Source organism: Apis florea, unplaced genomic scaffold (genome assembly GCF_048593485.1).
Source record: "Apis florea isolate Af1SG1 unplaced genomic scaffold, ASM4859348v1 contig_2411_pilon, whole genome shotgun sequence".
Classification (NCBI taxonomy): domain Eukaryota; kingdom Metazoa; phylum Arthropoda; class Insecta; order Hymenoptera; family Apidae; genus Apis; species Apis florea.
The window spans coordinates 1298740-1314556 of NW_028256580.1; the positions used below are offsets into that span (position 1 = coordinate 1298740).

General features: G+C 30.2%; 4 protein-coding genes and 3 long non-coding RNA genes across 11 annotated transcripts; 3 read left to right on the forward strand and 4 right to left on the reverse strand.

Annotated features, from left to right (window-relative positions):
• Positions 1-92: 92 nt before the first annotated feature.
• LOC147658004 (uncharacterized) lies at positions 93-2144 on the forward strand. 2 transcript variants are annotated; one of them, XR_015291390.1, is made up of 5 exons: positions 93-163; positions 252-263; positions 688-826; positions 973-1069; positions 1642-2144. It is a non-coding gene; the product is annotated as an uncharacterized LOC147658004 (long non-coding RNA). The 2 variants fall into 2 exon arrangements; XR_015291391.1 differs by lacking the exon at positions 252-263 and having other exon boundaries at positions 113-163.
• LOC147658005 (uncharacterized) lies at positions 561-5250 on the reverse strand. The gene is made up of 3 exons (XR_015291392.1): positions 5075-5250; positions 1103-2351; positions 561-1019 (listed from the first exon to the last, which is right to left on the reverse strand). It is a non-coding gene; the product is annotated as an uncharacterized LOC147658005 (long non-coding RNA).
• Positions 2328-6850, forward strand: egr (TNF superfamily member 12 eiger). Of its 2 annotated transcripts, XR_015291389.1 has the most exons (5): positions 2328-3659; positions 4425-5014; positions 5144-5591; positions 5933-6187; positions 6381-6850. XR_015291389.1 is itself a non-coding variant. In XM_012484124.3 (4 exons), the coding sequence occupies exons 1-4, from the start codon at positions 3294-3296 to the stop codon at positions 6116-6118; spliced, it is 1590 nt and encodes a 529-aa protein (XP_012339578.3). In that variant the 5' UTR covers positions 2328-3293; the 3' UTR covers positions 6119-6850. The 2 variants fall into 2 exon arrangements, 1 of the variants encoding a protein (XP_012339578.3); XM_012484124.3 differs by having other exon boundaries at positions 5933-6850.
• Positions 6172-9686, reverse strand: LOC116413995 (uncharacterized). Its single transcript, XM_031915213.2, has 12 exons — positions 9571-9686; positions 9315-9482; positions 9015-9218; positions 8682-8841; positions 8509-8627; positions 8276-8434; positions 7935-8173; positions 7689-7853; positions 7507-7613; positions 7274-7430; positions 6890-7205; positions 6172-6763 (listed from the first exon to the last, which is right to left on the reverse strand). The coding sequence occupies exons 3-12, from the start codon at positions 9180-9182 to the stop codon at positions 6479-6481; spliced, it is 1875 nt and encodes a 624-aa protein (XP_031771073.2). The 5' UTR covers positions 9183-9218; positions 9315-9482; positions 9571-9686; the 3' UTR covers positions 6172-6478.
• On the forward strand, positions 8249-9364 carry LOC147658006 (uncharacterized). Its single transcript, XR_015291393.1, has 2 exons — positions 8249-8937; positions 9029-9364. It is a non-coding gene; the product is annotated as an uncharacterized LOC147658006 (long non-coding RNA).
• LOC147658007 (armadillo repeat-containing protein 3-like) lies at positions 9385-10488 on the reverse strand. Its single transcript, XM_086905518.1, has 3 exons — positions 10341-10488; positions 9972-10234; positions 9385-9898 (listed from the first exon to the last, which is right to left on the reverse strand). The coding sequence occupies exons 1-3, from the start codon at positions 10368-10370 to the stop codon at positions 9562-9564; spliced, it is 630 nt and encodes a 209-aa protein (XP_086761644.1). The 5' UTR covers positions 10371-10488; the 3' UTR covers positions 9385-9561.
• Positions 10259-15680, reverse strand: Gli (carboxyl ester lipase-like protein Gli). 3 transcript variants are annotated; one of them, XM_012484121.3, is made up of 9 exons: positions 14716-15680; positions 13440-14595; positions 13183-13373; positions 12922-13108; positions 12744-12849; positions 12453-12648; positions 12262-12377; positions 12053-12081; positions 11665-11840 (listed from the first exon to the last, which is right to left on the reverse strand). In XM_012484121.3, exons 1-9 carry the CDS (start codon positions 14977-14979, stop codon positions 11806-11808), a joined length of 2280 nt encoding a protein of 759 aa, XP_012339575.1. In that variant the 5' UTR covers positions 14980-15680; the 3' UTR covers positions 11665-11805. The 3 variants fall into 3 exon arrangements, with proteins under 3 accessions (XP_003691866.1, XP_012339575.1, XP_012339576.1); XM_003691818.4 differs by lacking the exon at positions 12053-12081 and having other exon boundaries at positions 10259-11840; XM_012484122.3 differs by lacking the exon at positions 12053-12081 and having other exon boundaries at positions 11701-11840; positions 12252-12377.
• Between the last annotated feature and the right edge of the window lie 137 nt (positions 15681-15817).

Here is a 15817-nt window from a genome sequence, read left to right on the forward strand (position 1 = left end):
CAATCTTTCTATAATTCAGATTTTTATAAATTATTATAGATTTCTTATAGAATTTTATTTTTTTTTTTCAGAATTAAAAAAATCTAATTTTGCAATTCGAAAAAAATGTTGGTACAATATCTTTTTTCATAAATTTTGCTTCGCTAGGAATGAATGCATCGTTGTACGTATTCTTTCGATTTTTTATGTTTTCATTGTTATATCTAAATCGTAATGATTCGATAATAAATAGCTATATATGTTATTTATAGCAATATGTGCAGGTATTGTATACAATTTATTCAAAATTAATTTTCCACATTTTTAATTTAATCAATTAACAATTTCAATTTTGCATTCAATTGAACTGTGACTGTGTTGTGATATTTTATTTCATTAAATATCATTGATTTTCTTAATATTTGATTCAATTCAGTTTGTAGGAAGATTTGGAAAAAAAAAAAAAAAGAAAGTATCATAAAATCTCAATTTTACGATGCATGAAAAATATAATATATCCGATATTCCAAATGATAATAACAATAGAATTTTTGATAACTCGGTGACTAAAAACTACATTATGAAATTGAACAAGAATATATTATATTACACAGAAAAATCGTTGATTCAGATTGATAATGTTAATCGAACTTAAAAATTTCATATTATTTTCGTTGCATCTGATTCGCATTATCTTGTAAAATGTAGGGAATTTAAAGAGCAGCTTACTAACAACAATCTCGTTCTCACATGTGAGAAAACAGTTGACGTCATTATTACTTGTAATATACCTCCTGTATGTGATACCTCGTTAATACCGGAAGTAGAGGTCATTGATTCTTTAACAGTGAGTATAAAATAAATTACCTCCTCCTAATAAAATGAAACGAAGGGTAATTTTTTTTTTTTTTTTTTTTCTTACTTTATTTTCTCTCTAGTTACTTTTTTAAATATTTTTTTTCACCACTACTAATAAAATTTTTCTTCTGCAAGTTTGATCGGTAGAACGTAAGAAAGTCATGGAAACAGCGAGTAGGCAGCTATTAAACGAGAAGAAAGGATAAATTAAATAATAGGCAGGCCACGAACGGTACGCTTCGACTCATCAGTCGTAAATTGATACCTCAAATTTTGCCATCTTCCTACACGGATCGACTCAATTGCACATTAGGAACACATGTGCATTCCGCGATGATTAATTAGGATCGCCGCTGTGGTGGAATTTTTCTGATAACATTATTATCAATAACGTAATATGAAACTGTCCCACTTTCTTGTTTCTATAAATCATCATGGAATGTAACGAGATAGTTCTTTTTCTTTTTCTTTCTTTTTTTTACAATCTGAAATTTAATTTAAAATAAACACACGAAACGCATGGTGGAATTTCTTAGCAAACAACGTAAAATTAGATTGTCCCCTGTTTTTATTTTTCTTTAAACGGAGACGGATAATCAGTATAATCTTAAATTCTAGACAAAATTCTAATAAGACACTTGATGTTATTATCAACTGGTTATAAACAGATCTTTTCGTATCCATTGTTTATTCCCACTGTTGGAACACTACTGCGATTGTTATTCTTATTCTTCATCTAAAAACAAAATTGAGATATTTCTTTCTTCACTTCTTTCATTTCGTTCTCACGACATTGTTTCGCAGGATGAAGCGATTCTTAGAGCCACCGAGTATCGAATTCGATATTCCTAGGGAAGACGAAAGAGGTCGGGAATCGGAGATGCCTTTGGTTGGAAGAGCAACGTCGAAGCCTCGTTCACATTGGCGACGATAAAATTCCACGCCGAAGGCTTTTTTCGTGGAACACGCGTGTAAAAAAGAATATCATTGCAGTAAATTCAAGAGAAACATATCGCGGAGAATATTGTAATATGCACGAAAACCCAGGAAATTGTTGATGATACGTTTCCTGTTTGATCGATCGTTTTTTTTTTTTTTTTGAGCGATGATCGAAGATTAACATTGTTACAAATCTTGTTGTAACAAGATTTCATGAAATATCGTCATCCTTGAACTAAACAATAATTATTGATAATTAGAATTAAATGATATTTAATTACAATAATATTCTTGACTTATAGCTACAAATAAGGAATAACGATGTCGTGATATAATACATGATCCTTAAATATTTCAATAATGAAAAATTTGAGGATTAGAGATGAAACCTGCGCCTCCATATCACTGATCTACGCCACTGAGATCCAGAGGTATTGCTGCAATAAACTCAAATGCTTTCCGCTCCTTTTACCCAGTACGGTCGAGTCAGTCAAACACGATGGTCGTTCCTTCTTTATCTGTGTTTACTCTTCACTGGTAAACGTTAAATTTTTCCATTCCAGTGATGATCAAATCTATTAGAGAATCAACAACAACAACAACAATAAGAACAACAACGATAGAACAAATTATCGTTTGGTCTAAATTATTCCAGTATTGTTTTATATTGGTATTTCATTATTATAAAAGATTATATTAAGTATAAAAAAAGAAAGGAAAAAGAATCGAAAAGTGGATAGGTTAAAGAGTAATGAAATTATGAGGATTATTAAATGACAATTAAATGACAAATTGTCGAAGAGAATATCTCTTGTAGAGAAGAAAAGGATAAAAAAAGGGCAAGGAACAAAAGGAGGAGACGAAAAGCTAGTGGGCGGAGATAAAGGGCCAAAGGGACGAATCTTGATCACTTTCGCCTGTGATTTCGTTCGCTGTTCTAATCGGAAGGGGAAAAAACCCGTTGGACAGGTTTTAAAGAGGGCTAGAACTGAAATATTCGAGCCACTTAACATCATAGATTATTATAAATTTCTAAAAACGTGAAATCAGACGGCTTATTGATTGTTCGATTGAAAAAAAAAAAAAAAAAAAGAAAAAGAAGAAGAAATATCGGAATTATTATTCGATTGGATTTGATAAATACTGTTCATGTTTGAAATTAAAATCAATTTGTGACTTTTGCTGCAATTAAAAAGTGAACAATAAATCGAGGCGGAAGAAAGTATGAAAGTGTTATTTTCAAAAATTAATGTAACGAAATGTGAGTTTACGTCAAAGATTCACGTGTAATGCGAATCGAGAAAAAATTGTATATATTGAAGAAAAATGGATGCTATCTCTCTCTTTGGATGAATCTCTTAATATTTTGCGAGTTAAAAAAAGGATAAGGATAAAAAGAGAAGAAAAAAATACAATATTAATAGTGTTTTATAAAGTGCAGTGTAATTTAAATATTTCTAAATATATTCAAGTGTCGTTAGTTTTTTCCTTCTTTTTTTTTTTTTTTTTTTGTCACAATGACTTCCGTTTTCCCTGAAGAAGAGTCAAAAGTTGCGAGAATAAAGCAAAAATTAATGAACGATGTACACATGAAGGAGGAAACACGATCGTTTCTTAGCTTCTCCAGAGAGAATTTGAGTATCTCTCAATCTGACCTTGAACAAAGCTACAATAAACAACGCTTTCGACCGAACAGAAATACGATTCTAAGCGTGACGGCACTCTTAATTGCATTTCTTTGCTTCGGTCTTGAATGTTGGGAGTTTCGTTATTCTTTGATCAATGCACGAGAGATTGAAGATTTGAAACGAAGTGTGGACAGTTTGAAGCATCGTATTTTGGAGGAAGATCTACTCGACGAAGTGAAAGCTTTTGAAGAACAGGTGATACTTTTTTTATTCAGCGAGTGAAATGTAAATGTGATCATCGTCATCGTGTCTTTTTTATCCTTCGTGAATTTCATTTAAACCGAGAAATAAAAAACATGAGAATTTATGAATAATGCAAAGTTTCAAAGGACAATATTCTATTTCTTTTTTCTCTTTTCTTTTCTTTTCTTTTCAACGACTTAACGATTCTTCTTGAAAACAAGCAAGGACAAACCTTTAACGTTTTGTCATTCCAATACTAATATTGACTTTCTTTTAGCGAGTTTTCTGTTATAAAAAAAAAAAAGAAAAAAGATCGGGTTATCGGTCTTGAATGAAACTTAAGATCACGGACAAATAAACAGGCCACGTGTTTACATGTAAACGCGCGAGCATAAAACAGTTCGACGACCTGCGTTACATTTAATTGTAAGAATAGTTTTATAAAAAATTTAATAACATAAATATATAATTCGATACTTGGAATTCGATTCTTGCGCAATTACTTACGTAACGCATCGCGCAATCATCATTTATAAAATTTGATGCATACAAATTGACTGTGTGTATCGCGTGATGATTAAACAATCTAATTATAATACAATTTCCAAGACGTTTTTCTTATTGTGTTAAGGATTATTGATTATCTCTTTTCTTTATTGCGTCTTCTTCAAGAAACTTATCTTATTTTTCTTTTTGTAAATGTGTAGCATGTTTACAAACAAATTGGAATACGTAAAAAGGAATGCTGACGATAATTTTTTTTTTCTGTTTATATAGTTGTATACCGAAGAATTCAACGACGATGATGATGATAACGACGACGACGAGGACGACGACGACGAGGACGATGCAGAGGAAGCAAATATCGACAGAACAGATTACAATTCCAACTATGACGAGGATACATTTTCTTTGCCGATATTTGGCGCCAGACCATCCGATTTCCCTGATTCCTCGTCGACCATCGCCCCAGTACCTTCTCCGCCGGATCCTCCTATTGCGGATGAAACGTTGATGAAATTAACTTTACCGCGCAGGACCAAACAAAGCGAAGAATCGAAGGAAAATGACTCGAGTCGAGACCGTGGTCGGGATAAGAATAACTTGGAAGGGGAGACGAAAGATCATAAGAATGATACGATGAAGCGAAAACGAGATGTATTGGAAGCTAGCGATAACACGAAAGACTTTTTGTTGGATTGGAAGATAACCTTGAAGCGTAAACGATCGATTGATGAAAAGAATCATAGTTCCAAGAGATTACTCGTTAACAGACATTTGCTTAAAAATCATACCAAAAGAACAATTGCTTCTGATCCCACTTCTGATCGAGAGATGGAAAAATCTGGCCAGGACGAGCAAAATATGTTAGTTGTTAATATTTTGTAATATCATATGTTATATTGACGTTGAAAAAAAAAAAATACCTGGATCTTTTAAATACTCTTGAGAGAACTTAGTAAGAAAAACTTGAGCAGTTTCATTGTTTCTCGCAGGTCTGTTGTATCCAGTAAGCATCCTCCAAAGAAATATATTCACTCGTCTTTGGATATCACCGAGGCATCTTCTTCCACGCCTCCTGACAAACAAGTTGCGACGAACCGCATTAAAAAAGTTCCACGCAAATTTCGGAGGAACACGAACCATTCTCGGAAAGTGATCGCAGTCCATTACGATGGAAATAAGAATGGATATTCAGAGAAAGATATTTATGCTGGAAATGGGAGAATTCGTCATGGAAATAGCATGTTTAAAGCATGGAAACCAAGCGATTGGGTGAATAATCTTGGAATGAACGAGTATTTCAAAATGTCCAACGATGGGAGTGTTACCATTTATGAACCAGGATTGTATCTAGTTTACGCGCAGATTCATTACAATGATGATCACGATGAAATTGGATTTCATCTGCAAGTGAACAATCAGCCTATTCTTCAGTGCATGGTAAGATGATAATAATGTTAATGTTTGAAAAATAAATGGTTTGATATCAAAATCAGAAGAGCAAAAAAAAAAAAAAAGAAAGAAATTTGATAAATATATACAATAGAATCGTTATCACGTTTCTTAATTTCGTTTCATTTAACGATATAAATAACTAACCTAACTAACCTAAAAAAAAATTGAGATAGCAGTAGTTTTTCTGAGACCAGATAAAGGAATGGTATTCATTGGCCAAGCTTGCTTTCATTTTTTTTTTCTTTTGTTATACAAAAAATGAATAAATAAACTTTCACATTATAAATAAAAAGATAAAAAGAAACGATTATTATTAATAATTTTAGATCGACAATTCGGGCCATGTGCGCAACATTAGCCAAACCTGTTTCTCAGCTCAAGTGACACCTCTTAGAAAGGAAGACGTTTTAGTTTTCAAGGAGGCTAGCTCGCCGAGATTCGCTATTTTCGATAAGGAGAATAGTTTCTTTGGATTAGTGAAACTTGGAGAATTGGGAAAACATTCGAATTAATCAGTTTTAACATTTATCTGGAACAAATTAAACAAGAAACAAAGTGCTCCTCCTTTACTAACGTAAAAAGTAATTTATTAAACATTCAATGATGCAACAATAGCATTAAAGTCGTCACTTTAATCGTTGTTGACTCGATAAAGATAGACGTTGGTCAATTTCATTAATTAAAGACCAATCGATTCTATTTCTATCCATAAATGCATATTGTCATTGTAAATAAAATTCTTGCGGTTTATATTAATATAAACACTTTTTTAAGTTTTAGATTTTTCACAGAGTCCAAAGAAGGTGAGAGTGCAAATGGAAGTGAAGAAGTTAAAATCTCGATGAAATAAATCTTGCGACTTAACACTTGTTTTAACATGTAATCTCGCAGATTAATTTTTTTTCGCGGTATTTTCTGGCTCGTTGACTGTCAATTGGAATCAAGTCTCCAGGAGAATCCATCAAATCGACGATGAAATTCGGTTTCAACAGCTTTGTTGGAAAAATTGATGAAGCACGATCTTCGAAGATTAGATTCGGATCTATGTATTTATGTTGATATTGTTGCAGAGGTTGATAAATCGTAACAATTTCTGGACAGGTTATATCTCTGTCTATATAAGCGTGAAATTTATTTTCTTCCGCTGGAACTCTCACCTAATAATAATAATAATTATTCTAAACTAAGAGATTTAATTTATAAGAATTGAAATGTTAACGGATAATAAAAATCTAATGTCTAAATTGATGGAGAAAAATTAAAAAAAATCCAATATCCTCTACCTCCGGTACAGCAATTTCGATCCAAGCTTTACCATACTCTCCTCGCACCAAGGCAGCAGGTAAATGTATTCTGTCGGCGATCACTTTGAAAAGCAATGCTCTTTCGAAATAAGAACCAACTCGTAACATTCCCAACGGTATTACGCTAGTTTCTATGGTGTCTTTGATCTCTTTCAAATGAATCTCCAATTGGTGATCCACGCATGTAATAAGAGGATCTGGTCCTGACATTTGTTGAGAAACAAATTTAGCTAACATCTGAGCACGGGAAACTATATAATTGATATTTATGAATCCTTTTGTTGTTTTTGATACTCTATATTGAAAAATAGTATGATGATTATGAAAGTTGCACGAATGAAAAAATTAGGATAATTTTCTTACACGTTTCTCGATTCATTAGCGATTAATTTGCATTTAAATAATTCTACGTAATTATAGAGACAAGTATCACGCTGAAGAGTACCAAATTTGGTATCCAATGTTAAATTTGCTATTTCGGTCGACAAGAAAACGCCACGAGTAATTGCTTCTTTCGATTCTACAAAAGTACGATCTTATTATTCTTAATTAAAAGAAAAAAAAAAAAATAAAGGTAAATAGATAATATTTTTCACCTTCCATATTCACTTGATTACAATCTTCTGGTTCACTGCAATTAACTACATAGATAGGTTCCAGAGGACAGAATTTGAATCGAAGGATATCGTCCAATATAGGAAATCTGATAAAAATAAAAAGAAATCAAAAAAAATTAAAAAATGAAAATATCTATATATAAATTCTAAGAATATCGTACGTGCAAACATTTCTTCGAAGCACGTAAAATCCATCTTGAGTGATATCATGTAATGAAAGCCGTCCAGTAAAAGCGAACTTCATCGGCAGATGTGAGTTAAATAAGGCTTCTATGCACATGTCCCAAGAAGGAACGATTCGCGCAGTGCTTCGGTTATTCAACATGCTACATTATTTATTATTATTTTCGTAAATAATACCATTGCGTGTTTCGTCGTAAAACAATTTTTTTTTTTTTAAGCCTCACTAATTCAAGAATCTAGCTGAAACAAAAGCATTTGCCAGAACCGGATCCGCGCATAACAATTGAATCAATTGAGCAGCTGCGTTTCTTATTGGAATCGATTTGATGTCACATAACAGATTATATAATCTTTTGGGGCCTTCGATCTTTAAAAATTCTTGTCTTCCCTTCTCCTCTAGACACATCATGGATAGAGCTTTACAACAGGCGATTTTGAAATCGTCCATCGATATACAGGTTAACTATCAAATTAATCGAATGATAATTCGTTCTTCATTTGAAAATTTGTAATTTGATTGATTTTAATAAAAATTTAGAAAATTAAAATTAAAAAGAAGATATACCTCGAAAGATGCACACATAGCCTCAATGATATCCGTGTTAATAATAATATCTCTCAATACTTGATTTCTTGCTATTGAAATAAGGCAATCTACAGTATCAACTAAAATTTCAACTGGAACTTTTCCTATTGTTTGTTTCATCAGCCACAATAAATAATTCTAAAGATAATATTTTTGAGATATCCTTTGTTAGAGAATAATTGCACGATGGATAATTAGATAAATCATGTTACCTGTCCTTGAATAGTTAAGAAATCCTCACAATTCTTTATATCACATTTCATCAAAGAATTTAAAGCAAATAAAGCTGCTTGTCTAGCAGACCAATTCAAATTGTCATTTTTCAGCACATCTGAAATGACATCGCAAATCATTACATGATTTTAAAAAGATCCATCGAATCTACCTAGAATGGTTTTCACGCAATTGCTCGTAGTTAAATCTTTAGCTGCTCGACTGTATAGAGTCATCATACCGATACCGTGACAACTGGTTTCGTACATTTCTTGCACGTTACCAAATAACGTATGTAACAAGTAATCGACGATACCGTACATGTGCAGCATCTATTAAATAAATACATCAGCAATTAATTAAGTGTTATTAAATAAGAAAAAAATTACAATAAAAATTGTATAAAAGAATATTAGAATTAATAAAAAGTAATAATAGAAATATAAATAATTATTAAAATTCAATTAGATAACCTAGAATAGATTCATTAGATTATATGCATTACTTTTCTACCCCTAGATGTATGCGATAAACAAACAGCTATATCCAGAACTTGTTTGAAAAGTTTCGAATGTGATGTATCTTCTATATATTTTAATATCTGTTTGATACCACCAATATCATTGAAATATTCAACTGTAGTAGGATTGTCACAGGCAAATCGAAGGATCATAAGCGCATTCGTATGAAGATCTAACCACTCAATGTTCTAAATTAATATATACAAATATATATTTCTATAAATAATATTAATAGAAAAATTCTCTTCTGTATTGTAAGAATATTTTTTATCCAAAATTTTTACATCCAAAAATTTCAATAAAGCCTCAAGACACTTGGTACGTCGAAAATGTTCTTGCAACTGTTCATCCTTATTTCTACGTACTAGATCAGTTACTACATCAAGTGCGAGCTTTTGGATTTCGCTATAAGGTGAATTAAAAAGCTCATAAACCTGTTCCAAATTAAAATCCTGAAAATTGCACATTATCTCAAATAGCAATCATAAATGCAGAAAAAATTTAACAAAATATAGCGTTTAACTTTTCATCCTAATGAACCTTAGTTTCAATAATTTTCTCTGTGCCTAAAGGATCTTGTAATAGATTATATATAATTTGCAATGCATTCTTCTTTACGTCAGGATCCGGTGAATAAAGTTTTTCGAACAGGAAGTCTACATCTGAACTTTGTTTTAACAATTGTGCTACTCCAAATATGTCTTTAGTTATTTCTGCTAAAATTAACAATGAAAATTCGTGCAGGAAAATATCATTTTCTTGGATCACAACATTGATAAAATATGGGATATAATATTCGGATGACTCCAAGATGAAGTTACGAACATTAGGAATAGCTACCATTTCGGCTAATAATTTTGCGGCAAATCTATATTTTATTACATAATTTTATATGTATATATATATATACGAATAACTTTTATTAAAATATTAAAATAAACCTTCGAGTAAATAAATCTTCGTGTTTAATCAATGGAATTATATTATTCACAATTTCAAGATCGAATAAAACTTCTAAATTTTCCTGAGATTTGCTGCCAAATTTTGACAAAGCTGCCGCAGCAGCTAACAAAACAGGTTTCTCTTCACATTGTAGTAATAATATCGCTGTTTCAAGATGTTTGACTTCTAAATAAAGAGGATCGAATTGATTTTTCGTTTGTTGTTCACGATCCACTCGTTCTTTGCCCTTGGACACATATTTCTACACAAAAATTTTCAATACTTATAAATATTTATAAAAAATTTATTTTAATTTATGTTACAGAAAAAAAAAGGAATACAAATATTTTTTATTCTTTAAATCTTACTTTTGGTTCGTTTACACGTTTTGGTCCCATGTTTTTTTTATCTTTCGTTAAACATTAAAATATTATTTATGGTTATCATGATTTGTAGAATTACACAATTTTTAATATCTGGAGAATAAAATGTATGACATGAATGTTGCTACATTTTAATTTGAATTATTAAAAACTCGAACATTGTTTGTACTTGGAAAAATTTTAGTCTAATAACTAACTCTATGCTTTGATATTTTTAAAAATATGCAGTTAAAATATTTTTTAATTTAAATGCGATCATAATTGTACGTATTAGTAACATTTCTCATAGAAGATAAAAATCTTATAGATTAAAATATATATAAATATATCTTCATATATATATAATTGGATATAGTAGAATATTAAGAATATGTTAAAAGTTTTATAGTATCGGAATTTGACGGCGGTAATAATGAGATCGATTTAAAAAAATTACATATGACTTCTAGTAATACTATAAAAACATATAAAAGTGTACATATAAATATATGTGTATGTATATATATATATATATATATATATATATATATATATATACACATATATATTATTAATATGTATTATATTTATCACTTTTGTAATAAAAAGAACAAAATACTTTACTTTTTAAACTTATACAATTATTAAATTTGTCTCGATCTAATTATATTAATATTTATTATTACATAATACATATTACTATGTGGCATACATATTCTATAATTTCATATCTATTATGATATATAGATATATTTTTTTAAGTTAAATTATCTTTCAACAACAATAAGGCCTAACAAGAAGTAATATTATTTTATAATGATAAAAATGAACATAAAAAAGTACAAAATATATGTATCAATATATACAGTGTTATATTAATATATTAATATTATTATGGACGGATGAAATGTTTAATAAAGTCTTATAATATTAACTTAAATCATTAATATGACAATCTTTCAAGTTTTCTATGTACAAAATGTTTTTTAATATTTCAAAAATGGTAATACTAAAAAAACATTTTGTATATATATGAACACATATTGTTTTTAATTTTTTATTTGACAGAATATAGTTTTTTTTAGAAAAATAAATAAGACAGCTGTAATAAGAAATATTTTAAAAATATATCATACAGCTGTTTGCGGGATACCTTGAACTAAATGTGTCTTGCTTTTACTTTTGGGTAATGAAGATTGACTCATAGCTTTGCTTAATTTAGGTTGTCCATTCGGTGAACTGGTAACAAATCCTTCCGAACGCATATCTTTCAATGAAGTATTAGAGTTACTTCTTAACGATGGAGTCGAACTAAATTTTCGATTATGTGCTAATCGTTCTTGAAGCTTTATTTCATTTTGTCGCGGTATTCTAGATTTGATTGGTGGCATATCACGATATTCATGAATATTTTCCTTTGAAGTACGAGTTATATTCTCGATTCCCTCCGAAGGTTCATCGTCTCGTACCATCAGGATGTCTCCGCTATAGTAGTGGTCAGATTGTCTAAGCATAAGAATGCAAAAATATAATTCAAATATGATTATTTATTAATTCTAATATAATATAATAATTGAAATGTAAAAAAAATAAATTAATAATAAAACCATTAAAAATTCTTTAATTCATAATTTATAATTAATTAATCTATCTTGTTTAATACATGACCTTTCAATATTTAAAGCTGTGCAATGAAATATAAAAAGTTTATGCATTACCTGCATATAATCTGGCAGCCTTTGTCTTGCTGCATGAATTATAAGCAAAGATAGAATTAATGTATATATGTTATGTTAATTTTCAATTTCAATAGCTATTATTTTTTATAGTAAATGTTTATTTTTTTATTAAATCAGAACCATCACCCATCATGCATTATTAAAGTAAAAATACTATCACGGGGTTGGTTCTGTTTACCTTTTCTTACCTTTTGGCATTGCGCCAAAGCATACAACATACTACGGAAAGTACGATTAATAACAGGCAGGCAGTGGAAACTGACCAAAAGGCAATTTGCAATGGCTGTTTTGGTTCCCACCAATACTGTAATAATAAGAATAATAAGAAAGAAAATAAATTTCCTAAATTTATATATAAAAAAGAATATAATATTTTTACTTCAGTAACTGGAGGATATGTAGGTACTAAACGACCGATAACAGTTGGTAAATATATGGACCAAAAGGCACTTTCTGTTTGTCTATAGTTCAATAAAATTGAACTATTAAAAGTAGTATTGATATTCAAGTATCGTAATTGACCGGGCTTAGCAACATCAAAGTGTAAACCTAAAATTTGCGATGGTGTTGGATTTCTAAAATCCAACGAAGTAAAAGAAATATTCATTTAAGAAAATAATGTAACGTAATAATTAAAAATAATGTAACTTTATGTTATTTAAAAACTTACCCATACTTTGCAAAATTTGAGTATGTCTGCATAAAAAAATGACTCATATTCCGATCATTGTCTGTCCACATATCTCTCTTTAAATTCCACTTCTGAGGGAAAAATTCTAAATAATATAATAATTTAGTTATTATTTTTATTATTTTTAACGAAAAGTTTTAAATTATCGCAAACTTACCAACATCCATAAATGGCGCTCCTGTTAACCAAAGAAGTTCAGTATCGTGAGAAACACTTCGCCACTGTGGTAATCTTAATGCTTCCACTGTTGTATTTAATACATATAAATATGTAGGTACGTGTTTTTCTATTAACAATTTCGCCATTTTATCAAATGGAGCAACATAATGAAAGTCAGATAAAAGCTGAAAATGCAACATTATATAAACATATAATTACAAAAATCAAAGTATATATGTATATATTTTGAATAATTTACATTAATATATTGATCACGAATATGTGTAATATTTTTTGGGTCTGGCCAATATGTATACATGTATTTTATAGCTTCATAAACTCCTTGAGAATTTAATGTATAATTATATTGAAGAACAAGTTCCCAGATTTTTTGTTCGAATAATTCTACATCTATAATATATTGATTTCTGGCTAATGTGATATTGTTATCTGCAATAATTCAAATATTTTTTAATTTATAAATATATAAAATTATAAAAATTTAAAAAAACATACATATAAGATATGCTGCTTCCTGAGTAGTTACACCAGCCATGTATGCTAAATTATCTCTAAACCTATGATTTTTTATACTTTCTTCAGGTGTTTCCATAAAAAAACGCCAATCTGATGCTCTCCAATCTTCATACCAATTATCAGGTATTGTGAAATTGGTATCCAATACTGGTGCCCATGGAAACATTCCAATATGTGGTTTCAGTTCAGAATTACCCAATTCAAAAAAAGATCTACCATTTTTTAAGCATTGCACCAATTTCCAACTGCTTTCTATGCTACAGCCTAACATTTCTGCATATACTCTGGATGTATTTTGTGCCCTGTATTTATCTATTATAACTCCCCAGTCTGCTAATGCAGAACCTGATTGAGCTATTACTTTTGATACCATTTCTCTAGTTTTGGGTGCAACCATTAATAACCCTGCACTTACAGCTCCAGCACCAGGTCCAAAAAGAGTTATTGCATCAGGGTTACCATTAAAAGCTCTAATATTATCATATACCCATCTCAATGCCATAGCTTGATCCAAAATTCCATAATTTCCAGGACTGTTTTCATCTCCTGTACTTAAAAATCCTAAAACTCCCAATCGATAGTTAATAGAAACAACTACTACATTGTAAAATGCAGCTAATATATGAGCTGGAAATAAATTGCTAGCTCCATGAGAAAATTCTCCACCATGAATATAGAACATAACTGCGTATGGCTGAGCTAAACCAGAATCAATTGATGGAGTAAAAATATTCAAATACAAGCAATCTTCATCTACATCTCGGATTCCTTTAGTAGCACCAGTATATGTACTAGGTTGAGGACAAGCTGGTCCCCAATCCACAGCTTGTAATAGTTGCCAACCTTTATGAGGTCTAGGTGGTTTAAAACGTCCTTCCTTTGTAGGTGGCATAGCATAAGGAATACCAAGGAATACATTAACATGTTTTGTAACTCTTTCAACTGGTAAACTCCAAGGCCTATGTCTTGCTTGAGGACTATCATATAAATAAACTTTAAACCCTTGCACTTGTCCATAATTTGTGCTCACAGTCACATCTCTATGTAGATTTTTAGAATCAGGTCTCTCTCTTCCTTGAAGATCTTCTCGCCAACCACTTAACACTCCAGGTAAAGGAAATCTTGAATTTGTTTCCTTTAAAATAACATTTCTAATTATAATCTTACTTATTAGAAATAATATAAATATAATATATTAATATATTATATTATGTTCATTACAATACGAATATAATTATTATTTATTCTATCTTACCTCATAAAGATACCGATTCTCCGGTGCTTTGGCATGTTCTTTGTAAACAACGTCCAAATAACTAGGACGATATCCATACCTTCTGTCTTTGTAAACATAAGTCTCGGTTCGATGATCCGGCCCATTTAGAGGCACATATACTCCATCACGACTGTAATACCGACTACCCGAGGATATTTGTTCATGACAGATTACCGTAATTGCGAAGAGACAAAGACAAAAACAGATGCGTCCAATCGACAAGTATGGAGTACCTGCAGCCATCTTGCCCGCGTGCGAGTTGGTTTTTCACACAAACAAACAAATATATGTATGCGATGTGTATACATGCATAACACTTTAGACAAATAGTAAAACGAGAAACTCGATCTTCCAAGAAACTCTCAATGAAGTAAGAAAAAGCGAAAGCTACTATGAAAGTAAAATCTCACTAGTAATTATATTCTTATTAAAAATATATATGGAAAAGAGAAGTTATTATATAGAAATAACTGAAACACATTTCTTTTCTTTTTAAAAAAAGAAAAGATTAAACGTTCGATTTTTGTACACGTGCGCTTACGAAATCAATGAGTTGACACACGCGTAGGCCAACACCCTGTAACTATCACGTTTTAAAACCATTATTTTTTAATTAAAATTTAAAAAAATATTTAAATCTAATTTATATGTATATGTTATAATGATGCGTTATAATTTACATTTAAAATATAATTTTTTATAAATTTATATTACATTATAAATATTTTTTAAATATTATTATGTATCATCGCATGATAACTATTCGATATTGCTAATAAAAAGTTATGAAACAGCCAAATTATTCAAAATTAAATTCACTTATAAAACTGATTTACAATCACATTATAATAAATATGAAGTTTCGAAAATTATTTATGATAGAAATATTACTGGGACTAACGTTCAAAGCGTACTGAATGGTAATATTACTCGCGTGCAAATACACGCTGCGACCATCCACGCACTAATAAATACTTGTTATATACTAAAGCGATATAGCCAGAGTAGTGATCCACAAATTTCTATAATCATCTAAGTATGCCATTGCGTGAACGAATGATTTATACTTTTATATATGATC